This window comes from Vicia villosa, linkage group LG1, assembly GCF_029867415.1.
Source record: "Vicia villosa cultivar HV-30 ecotype Madison, WI linkage group LG1, Vvil1.0, whole genome shotgun sequence".
Classification (NCBI taxonomy): Eukaryota; Viridiplantae; Streptophyta; class Magnoliopsida; order Fabales; family Fabaceae; genus Vicia; species Vicia villosa.
The window spans coordinates 80,357,691-80,369,499 of NC_081180.1; the positions used below are offsets into that span (position 1 = coordinate 80,357,691).

Genomic DNA, 11,809 nt, shown 5'->3' on the forward strand with positions numbered 1-11,809 from the left:
TCTTTCATTTTGTTTAGTTTAATTTAATATGTTTTGTAGGTTTTCTAAAAAAAAAATAAACCTGAAAAAATTGACTTCATTCAATGATGTGAGAACACAACATAAGAAAGAAAATCAAAATACAAATCCGTGATCTCCATCTTCTTCTGTAACTCCCAACAACCAATCTCTGTTCAAAAAACCCTAATCCTCTTTTCATTGCTCACACTTCTCTATCACCCCTTTTCACACAAATTCAACATTCAATTAGTTAGAATCTACAATTCTTGAACAAAATTTATGAAATTCTGATCTTGGTTTTCAACTTTTTTCCTTTTTTTTTTTATATTTTTATTTCAATTTTTTGTGTTTTTATCTATTACTCCGATCTTCAACGACCCATTCACGCAAAGAGTTTCAAAATCCAAACTTTAACCATACCCAGTTCTCAAAATCCAAACTTTAACCATACCCAGTTCTCAAAATCCTTGCTTTTGATATTTCATATGCTCCAAAAGCAGTTATGGGAGCTGAGAAAAAATGGCTTTTCACGCTATTCACTGCAGCGGTTTTATCTCTGATGTTACTGTTAATGTCTTCTTTTTCAACCTTCAGTTCTCAAAAGCCTTTTCCTTCTATTGTTCAACATGGTTCTCATTACCCTCCCGCTTTTGCTTACTTTATCTCCGGTGGACATGGTGATAAGGACCGGATCTTTCGTTTGTTGTTGGCAGTTTATCATCCGAGGAACCGTTACTTGCTGCATCTTGGAATGGATGCTAGGCAAGAAGAGAGACAGGGTTTGGCTGATGATGTTAGTTCTGTTCCCGCGATTCGGGCTTTCGGGAATGTTGATGTTGTTGGGAAGGCTGATTGGATTACTTACTTGGGATCTTCTAATGTTGCTATCACTCTAAGGGCTGCTGCCATTATGCTTAAGTTGGATAGTGGATGGAGTTGGTTTATCACTTTGAGTGCTCGTGATTATCCTCTTATTACACAGGATGGTATGCGTGTTTTGGTTTTGTTTGTGCGTTTTATTTGATTGATGATGTTTGAGTGTGGTGTGAATTGGAAATTTGAACATGTTATGTTATAAACTGATGAGCTTTACAATTCAATGTTAAGTATTGTTCTTTGTGGTGTGTGGTGGCTTTGTGTTCATTGGAAAGTTTTTGCCACTGTTTAGGCGCTTTGTTTTTATTTCAGTTTTTGTTCGACTGTTTTAGGAATTTTGATATTCATTATTACTTGGAACCATGATATCTTAGAATAAGAATTAATGTTGAAACCTTAGAATTAAGCTTGCTCCAAAACTCCAAAGCCACGAGGCGAAGCTAAGACAGTAGTCAAGAGGAGGGCATGAAAATGGTTAAAAGGCGGGCGCCGGTTGAAATAGGGGTCACATATGGGGAGAGGAGTAAGGAGGTAGAAGTGGGGGAAGTAGGGTTTCAGATAGGGTGTTTGTAGAAGGGTGCTTATAGGGGATGGGCAGGGCTCAATTGCCTCCCCTGTACCCCTTGCTCGTACCGCTGTGCCTCTATGCTGGCTGCAGCCAAAGAAAGAATGCATTGTTTTTTTTTTGGAGATTAAGAGATGGGCAGTATCAGTGTAAAATTATTTTACACTGACATCCAATTACGACCTTTCAATTTACCACATCGTAATTTACAATTCTTTAAATAAAAGAAGTTATGTAATTGCTTGTTGTCTTGGCAAATTGTGATTTGTCAGGGTCAAACAATTTTACTATGACAAAGCATATATTTTTACCTTTAAAAAAACATATTCTGAGGTATAGATTCCTCAAACCAGTCATCTATGTTGAAAGAACTGAACTAAATTTTCCATTATATTTTCTTATTGAATATTTTAGAGCACGTTATGCATGTTAAAAACACTTGTCTACCCTTATTAAGATTGTAAATGCACTTCATGCAACATCAAAAGTGATTTTTTCCTTGCATGTTTAACAAATTTCTCTGTAATTGCATACTAATTTCCAACCAGAAGAGATTGGTTCTGAATTAGGGATGTTACTCATGCCTTGAATGGTTGAGTATCTCAAGTGGTTATGATTGCTAGCATCTAATAAGATTCGGACAGTTTCTTCTGTTTACATATGGTTTCTTGCATTTGTTCTTAATTGCTAATGAACTGAAAAATTGAAATACTAGTCTAATTATACTAGTCTAATAAGAGGCATGTGCTTCTAGTTGTGGGCATTTTTTTAAGCGTTCTTACAAAGTGGAATAAGTATTTAAGCTGTAAATTAGTAGGTAGTCTGACTGATATTGTGACTAGAGGATACAACTTAGCATGCTCAAGTGCCACAAATAGTGTATATAAGCGGAAAAATGATCATGAATGGCAAAAATAATATTGGCAGTACAGAAACATTTACACACTTTGTTTTGTAATTTATGGGTGAGGAAATGTTTAGTGCTTGTTAAGAGTTTCACGTTGGTAATATATGGCCTGAACATGTCTTTATAAGTGGGGGCGATTCTCACCCTACAAGCCGATTTTGTAGGGATGATTAGACCTAACCACATTTCTTAACATGGTATCAGAGTCTCGTTTAAGATCCGGTGAGCCATCTGCTATCAGGTTTTCGCTATCAAGCCACCCGTCATTTATTTCCACGCTTTAGTTGTCTAGTCCTGAGCGCGAGGGTGTGTGTTAAGAGTCTCACATTGGACAATATATGGTCTGAATATGTCTTTATAAGTGGGGGCAATCCTCACCCTACAAGCCGGTTTTGTAGGGATAAGTTAGGCCCAACCACATTTTTTAACCATGTTCATATTGTTCTGAAATTTATCCATTGAGTTGTGCTTGTTGTAAGATCCTTATATATCATGCCTAATTCATAAATCTCAGTTGGATGCCTGTCTTCTTTCCTAAGATGTTTCTAATGTTTGTTGTGCTTGTCTTCTTTATCAGATCTATCCCACGTTTTCTCCTCCGTAAATAGAAACCTCAATTTCATTGATCACACCAGTGACCTTGGATGGAAAGAGTATGAAAACCATTACTAAATCTAACTTCTACTTGCGCACTTATTCCTTGGTTCCTAGATTATTTATCTATTCAATTGTGCAGGAGTGACAGATTCCAACCTATTGTAGTTGACCCGGGAACATATTTAGCAAGGAGAAGTCAAATTTTTCAAGCTACAGAGAAGAGGACAACACCCGATGCATTCAAACTCTTCACTGGTAAATCCCCTTTCCTAGTGCAACACATCTAAGCATCATACTGTCACCTTTTTATTGAAAATTACAACTACATAAGAATGAATATTGAATTTAACTTTGAAAATTACAACTACATAAGAATGAATATTGAACGTTTTTCACGCAATGCAGGTTCACCGTGGGTCACCTTGAGCCGACCCTTTCTAGAGTTCTGCATTTTTGGTTGGGATAATTTACCACGGACGCTATTGATGTATTTTACAAATGTCAAATTATCTCAAGAAGGATACTTTCACTCGGTCGTCTGCAACGCACCAGAATTTAAGAATACGACAGTAAACGGTGACTTACGATACATGATATGGGACAATCCTCCGAAAATGGAACCTCTCTTCCTTAATACATCGGTTTATGATATGATGGCAGAAAGCGGAGCAGCTTTTGCTAGACAGTTTGAGGCCAATAACCCTGTTCTGGATATGATAGACCAAAAAATTCTCCGACGCGGTCGGAATCGAGCTGCCCCAGGGGCATGGTGCTCAGGACGGAGAAGCTGGTGGGTGGATCCATGCTCCCAGTGGGGCGACGTCGATATTCTGAAGCCAGGTCCTCAGGCTAAGAAGCTCGAGGCGTCTGTTTCTAGTCTTCTGGATGACTGGACAGCGCAGACGAATCAGTGCCAGTGATTATATAATAGACAGTAAGAATAGAAACCTTTGTAGGAAGCTGTGCAAGTCTATCTTATTGCACTGACCGGTGACCAGTAGAAGTTGGCATTTTATTTTGAAAGAAGAGGAAGTAGACACATTCTTTGGTCAACAAAGTGTAATATCAATCTTGAAATAGGATGGACTCTGTGCATAAGAAATCAAGAGTTGAGAGATGGAAAAGGGAAATGCATTTTGGCTGGGATTGTTTTGGAGGCTTTGATATTTACAGTGGATCCTCCGATGATGCCGTGAATCAGTGGGAGGATATTCTTCTTGCTTTCTATTGATAATGTTGTATGTTCTATAATGTCTGATCTCGACGATTCGTGCACGATAGCTAGCTTATTCTTTTTGGATTATGAATATGATTGTCATTTTCCACTCTACAATCCTTATTTTTCTTTCCTTTTGACATCTTCTATATATAGACTGGATACTAGATGTTTGCTGCATCTGCATGCACACACATGCATGTGTTACTAACTTGCTGATTTTTGATAGTGATAGATATTGGCAAGTGTAAGTATGGAGTAGTCCATTGTCACGGTCATCTGTTGTATTGTCAAATAACTAACGGGAAACGTCACAAACTTTTATCTTTCTTTAGTTAAACATAACAAACTTAAACAAGTATGTGTTTGGATTCGATAGAAAATCAAATACTCCCTCTGTCTCAAAATAAATGTCGTTTAAGTTTGTTACACACAGATTAAGAAAAGTAATGATTGAGTCAATAAAGATAATATTTTTACAAAGTTATCCTTAATTACTATTGGTTGTTATATATTGACATGTTTTGAAAAGAGTGAAGATAAGGGGTGTAACATCTCTATTTTTCAAAACAAGAATAAATGGTGAGACCTTATGACAACTAAGTGTCAATATAACACTAAGCATTATTGAGAAATTTCTAAGAAAAGATTTTATTTAGAATGGTTAGAATCAAGAGTTTGGTTAGAAATGAACTAGATGGCAAAGTGGTAAATACCACTTAGTTGGAGGATAAAAGAGACCATAAACATCACTTGCATGTGAACATAAGGTTATGTTTGGTGGAAGACTTACAAAAATCAGAATTTATGAGAAAAGAGCTTAAGAGCATGGAGGAGAAAGAAGAGCTTATGTTCATCAAAGTCATTTTCGCAACTCTTGATACATCTCCAGTAAATCAGGTATAACTCTCTGCTCGTAACTCCGATCGTAGCGATTCTGGTCTCGTTGGAAAGCTAACGAAATTCTCTTCGATTTGCACATATGGTTCGCGTTCATAGCTTATGTTTTGAAGGAGAAAAGCGAACTTGAATTTGTGTCAGTTATGCTGAATGTGTGAATGGAGGGATACGGGTTTGATGAGTTTGGAGTTGGAGTTTTGGTCAAGTTAGGAGCTCAATTGCAGCATGTTCATCATCCAAAGCTCCATTGATGCAAGGTGAGTCCTTAGTTAGAGACTTGGGGAATTTGCATGCAAGGGTTAGAATTGGGGTTTGAGTGATAATCTATAATTGCATATGATCAACTTGTTAATTGATAATGTTATGGTATGTTGTATTGTTTTGATCCTTTGCATGCTGATGATTCTGTATATATGCATGTTATAAATTCGTTTGGGATCAATTATGATACTTGGAATCAGTTAGAAGCCATTGGGACTGGTTTAGAACCCTTAGAAATGCAGAAAATTGATTCTGCTTCAGGGTAATCGGTTACTGGCATTTGGGTAACCGGTTACTCTGTAGAAAATTGCGTTACTGGGCATTTTGTATGCCAGTAATCGGTTACTGGACTCTGGGTAACCGGTTACCCTGGGCAAAAGTGCAAAAATCAGCAAACTTTAGAAAGTCATAACTTTCGGCTCGGGTATCGGAATTGCGTAAACTTTATATCGTTGGAAAGCTAGCGACGTGTACTTTCTAATGAAATCGATCCCAAAACCAGAATGTTTAATTTAACAATAGTGGAACCCCACTTAGTGAATCAATGAATTAGTATGAGAACTTATGTTTCTATCATTCGATTAATAATTCCCATGTTATGCGTGGCATATATTATCTATTGCTTATCATGACTGTGATATCCATAATTATAAATGTTATGCCATTATGTTTTATACATGGAAATATATGGATGTCTTCGTTTTGGTTAAACGATTGGATTGATTGCATTGTTTGTGACCTTGACATTACGTCATATTTCTGTATGCTTGAATCGAAGTGGCCGGAAGGCTAGATTGGGACGCTGCTCCGACTATGTAGTCTATGAGCCCTCCCGGACCGTGTAGTCCAATGGAATAACCCGTTCATGTGTATTGTTCGATATGGTGTGCATTTGAGCTACCGTTGCAGTGTGCTCGTGAGTTTCCGTACGGGGTTTTACTCACTTGGCGTTAACACACTTGCGTGCTCGGTATGGTGGGGTTATGCGGCCTTGTAGGCTAATGCATAATGAGGTAACTCACCTCTAGTGAAGTCACGTAGACTAATACTAGGCTTTCGCCCGATGGGCTCAGGCGTCAAGGTGGCGGTTTGTACTCGGCGTAACTCACTAGCGTGAAGAAGGTTAACGGGACAATGAAGCCAATTAGGCTAAGGTCATCTCGCGGCCACTTAGGCTTGTGCGAACCCGTTTAACCGTCTTGCAGTGTGCTTGTACAAGTCCCTTGACAATAGGCAGGAGGTTACTCATCGAGGATGCATTTATTCCATAATCTAGCAGAGGTTGTTACACTTCTGGATTCCCCGTATATGGATGCGGGTTTGCATACTTGTTTGCTATACAATGTGTATTTGTTTTAGGCAAGTCCAATGGTGGACGAGTCACTTGTTTTCTCCGTACTTGTACCGGATGTGATGTTGAAGCCCGGATCAATGGTGGATTCGGTTTTGTTGATGCATGTACCCTGTAGAACCGAGTGGACCCATAGGATAGGAGGACTCACTGAGATTTAGTAATCTCACCCCAATCAACTTATATTTTTTTCAGGTGCAGTTTAGTAGCGTTTGGTCAGTAGCAGGTTTTGGATTGAAGACTTAGAAGTGATGACGGCTCGGAGACCTCGTCTGATTTCATCTTTCCGCTATGCAGGTCCATTGAAGACACATGTTTTGTAATTCTTAATAGGATTTCATGTTGTATTTTATTTGGATCTTTCTATAACTATGGCTTTTGTATGTACTCAATATCAATTTTAACGTTTCATGCATAATATACTAGTCAGTTATGTATGGAGTGTTACAGTTGGTATCAGAGCAGGTCGATTCTCGGCCGAGCCATGAGACATCACTAGCAATCCCTTTCCTCCTCACGTGTGTGTCTTGCTAGCCTGATTTTACTGAAATCTCATTCAGTTGTTGAACTTGATCAACTCATCGACTGGGTGTGAGACAGTAGAATTACGGCAGAGCCGCCACGAGGACTCGTAAACCTGTAAGTGTCGTGAACCTAAGTAGCAAGGATTAGTTGGGTGGTGAATTATATATGGAAGCTGGATTTGTTGGACGACGTAAGTAGAAGGGATATTGGAGTCGTCAAGCTTAAGGAGAGCGTTTGACGCGGAGTAGTGATACCCAAACTGTCAAGGTGTGGATCGAGACAACTAGAACCCCCAGGATTCTGATTGGACGAAGTGAAATTTCTCTAAGTCTTGGTAATAGCAAGGAAAATCCAAATAGGATTGAGTAGGAGCCTTGTAAGTGAGATTCTCCGAAGATGTTGAGCTGGGAATTAGTAGGATTCAGTACTGATGATGCTGCCGGTGTTAAGTATGACGGGTGAGCTGATAGGATAGAATGACCTCTGGAAATGCGGATAGAAGAGTTAGACCTTTCTGATTGCGCTGGTACGGACAATAATTGGATGGGCGGAGTATTAGATCCTGATCCAACTTGAAGTACCCTAAGCGAGAGTAGTTTCCTAGTAAGGGTTAGTGGAATGTACGAGTGTGGTAGCTTACGATTGGGTGAGGCTTGAATACCCGGTGGATAGAAGAGGATATGAATTTCTGTTCTTATCATTTTATATTTAAGTTCTAGAACTACGCTAGATGGAATATGAAATGATGTAGAAGCGTGAAATGCAGTGACCTAAGTTCTTGTTGGTTGTTGTTTGTCTGACCCCGAGTGAAGCCATAGAACTACGCTTGGCGTTGGGTGTTCAGGCGAGTAAGAACTAAGATCTATCTGGGACGTCAGTAGGATGATCGCAGCTGAGTTGGTCATTAGGAGCTATAGCATTCCTATCTGAACTGAATTATCCTTGGAATCTCATGCACGTGTGGGACGAGTGGGTACGCGCACTGCATGGTAATCCGAAGTTGAACTTCAAATCTTCGTGCTTGCCATTTTGGCTTTACGATTAAGTAAACCTTGGTGTGTAGCACTCTCAGGTTTTAGCATCCTGAGGAGTGTGATTCGAAGGACTTGAGGAACGATGAGCCTATTGGAAGCCTGTTCAGACACTTGTCGGTTGTGACTTTAGGATACGCGTGGAGATCATTATACGCCACTGAGGTAGGTTACCTAGATACATGGCCTCGGAGTTAGACCACCATGTTGGTACTACCAAATGGGTATAATGTCGCAGTATCGCTATTGTGCACAAGATGCGTGAGTCATCCTTTTTCCGACATGTGTGGGACAAAGGTGATCTGAAGCTCAAGGTAGAATTCTGATTCGGCACTCGTGGGACACTGATTCAAACTCTCATAAGGTATGTGGGATAAGGATCCATACGTCGCGCTCGATAGTAAGGGAATAACTGGGCAGACGATGGTGAAATGGATCAAGATCCAATACTATACTTATGAAGACACTGAGTGATCGTGATCGCGTGAGTTAGTATCAGATTGTACCTTGGGGACGTTCTCGTTTCGTAAAGTGTTAATCTTGATAAAGCATGGACATTTTGGTTTGAGAACTGCTAAGGAGTTTATAAGAGAGATGTTCGAAGTGCAAAGTGCAATTTCTTGCATTGTGGCTACACTCTGACTGTTAGAAGCACCGCAATGAAGGATGCAGCCACCGAGGAAGTCAGTTTAGTGTCTGATTCAGAGGTGGAACAGACATTAGATGACTGTGTGAATGAGGTGTGGCTATGGAAGGATTGTTATATCAGTAAGTCGCACGAGTTATCAGAGGTGATACTACGCTAAGAGAATGAAGCTGTATGGTTGGGTAGACGTTGTGTAAAACTGCTAGAGTTATCATGAGCTGCAGTACGTTTTTGAAGGGTTTATTATACCGGCTAAGCAACCAGACTTGTTGGAAGGGGAAAAACATAGCAGATGTACACTGTGGAAATCAGTGACAAGGACGAACCTCTAAGTCAGTGAATTTTTGGGTTTCAATGTCCTGAGATCGAAACGTGTACCTAAGTTGCGGTAGATGAACTATATGGAATGGCAGAGTAAGTAGAAGCTTGATTATGGAGAGTATGCAACTTTCAAGAGTAGTAGTCGATGATGGATGTATATGGAGTCCTAACACGTGTTGTAATTGGACAGCTGTAGATAAGGAATTATTGTGTATTAATGGAAACTAAGTGAATTATGGATATAACGTGACTCGGAGGATTTCAAGGTGTGTGACTTGTTGGAATCAGAGTAGCGCAACGGATCAAAGAAGAATCAGATAAGTCCGAGGTAGGAACGAACGAACTATTTGTAGGATTTTATGTTGGGATGAAAGTATCTCCCTAAGAGGAACTCGTCGAAGCAGCGTTTCGTTTATGTCAGTCTCTCTCGGAGATCCACCATAATCTCGAGAGGTGTCGTCAATGGGCCGGATTGGGAAGAGACCTTGTGGATGACATGTGATCTGATGTTCGTAGATCATCAGTTGAGCTTGTAAGCATCAACGGTTGGATAGAGCATCGTGACCGTTGAAATGCTGAAAGCAAGTGAAGAATTGCAATTGGTGTAAGTTCCTTGTGGCTATGCCTTATGCAGGACGAGTGTGCAGGAAGGCGTGGGCAGTGTTTGCAGGTTAACTGCTGAATTTCACCTTTCATCAGTGGAATCTTGTGTGAGGTGGTGGAATAACAAGGTTGTAGTTGCAGAGTGTTTCACATTGTGGATGGTAATGACGGTTGTTACGGATAATACCGAAACGGGAATCGAAGTAAGAAGCCTTAGTTGCATACGCAAAGGGGAACTTGGAACGAGTCGTCGTAAGCATCAGGGAGTTGGAAGTTAAGACCAAGTGAATTGGCAGTCATCTTAACGTCATTGAATGGACTAATTTAGGAGGTAATCCGACGTTTCGTTGTGGAGAGCAACGTGGTAGCGAGGATTCATGAACAGGAAGCGATTCGAAGAGCTGGGGAAGAATTAGTAATGTATGTTGAGTAAGGATAAGTTCAGCGAAGATTGAAACTAAGGACGCCCGACAGGAATAGAGTATTACGGCTTTCGAAGGCATGGAAGTCCAGTGTAGGTTAGTGGAAATTAAGAGTATTAGAAGATCTTTCTCAGGGTTATTGATATGAAGTTCCAGAGGGGATGCGTTGGGTGAGTACTAAGGTTTCCGGTCAGGAATGTTAAGACGAAGCATCTGAATAGACGTATTGTGTGAGGATTAGGTTTTCTGACCATGAACAGTAGAATGCAAGTGTTTGGTGGATTATGTTCTTTCGGATGGAGCGACACTCAAGCAGAGTCGTAAGGTTGGTTGAAAGAGGGATGTACGGAACGTTCATCCCCTCGTTGGAAGAAGTAAGAAGAATTGGGTTTCGTGGCGATTGAAATGAATTAGAGGGCGAATTCTATTTAAGGGGGGGAGAATGTAACATCTCTATTTCTCAAAACAAGAATAAATGGCGATACCTTATGACAACTAAGTGTCAATATAACACTAAGCATTATTGAGAAATTTCTAAGAAAAGATTTTATTTAGAATGGTTAGAATCAAGAGTTTGGTTAGAAATGAACCAGATGGCAAAGTGGTAAATACCACTTAGTTGGAGGATAAAAGAGACCATAAACATCACTTGCATGTGAACATAAGGCTATGTTTGGTGGAAGACTTACAAAAATCAGAATTTATGAGAAAAGAGCTTAAGAGCATGGAGGAGAAAGAAGAGCTTATGTTCATCAAAGTCATTTCCGCAACTCTTGATACATCTCCAGTAAATCAGGTATAACTCTCTGCTCGTAACTCCGATCGTAGCGATTCTTGTCTCGTTGGAAAGCTAACGAAATTCTCTTCGATTTGCACATATGGTTCGCGTTCATAGCTTCTGTTTTGAAGGAGAAAAGCGAGCTTGAAGTTGTGTCAGTTATGCTGAATGTGTGAATGAAGGGATACGGGTTTGATGAGTTTGGAGTTGGAGTTTTGGTCAAGTTAGGAGCTCAATTGCAGCATGTTCATCATCCAAAGCTCCATTGATGCAAGGTGAGTCCTTAGTTAGAGACTTGGGGAATTTGCATGCAAGGGTTAGAATTGGGGTTTGAGTGATAATCTATAATTGCATATGATCAACTTGTTAATTGATAATGTTATGGTATGTTGTATTGTTTTGATCCTTTGCATGCTGATGATTTTGTATATATGCATGTTATAAATTCGTTTGGGATCAATTATGATACTTGGAATCAGTTAGAAGCCATTGGGACTGGTTTAGAACCCTTAGAAATGCAAAAAATTGATTCTGCTTCAGGGTAATCGGTTACTGGCATTTGGGTAACCGGTTACTTTGTAGAAAATTGCGTTACTGGGCATTTTGTATGCCAGTAACCGGTTACTGGACTCTGGGTAACCGGTTACACTGAGCAAAAGTACAAAAATCAGCAAACTTTAGAAAGTCATAACTTTCGGCTCGGGTATCAGAATTGCGTAAACTTTATATCGTTGGAAAGCTAGCGACGTGTACTTTCTAATAAAATCGATCCCAAAACCAGAATGTTTAATTTAACAATAGTGGAACCCC

General features: G+C 39.8%; 1 protein-coding gene across 1 annotated transcript; it reads left to right on the plus strand.

Annotated features, from left to right (window-relative positions):
- LOC131643304 (beta-glucuronosyltransferase GlcAT14A) lies at positions 1–4,303 on the plus strand. Its single transcript, XM_058913493.1, has 4 exons — positions 1–986; positions 2,926–3,001; positions 3,085–3,200; positions 3,351–4,303. The coding sequence occupies exons 1-4, from the start codon at positions 503–505 to the stop codon at positions 3,863–3,865; spliced, it is 1,191 nt and encodes a 396-aa protein (XP_058769476.1). The 5' UTR covers positions 1–502; the 3' UTR covers positions 3,866–4,303.
- Positions 4,304–11,809: the final 7,506 nt, after the last annotated feature.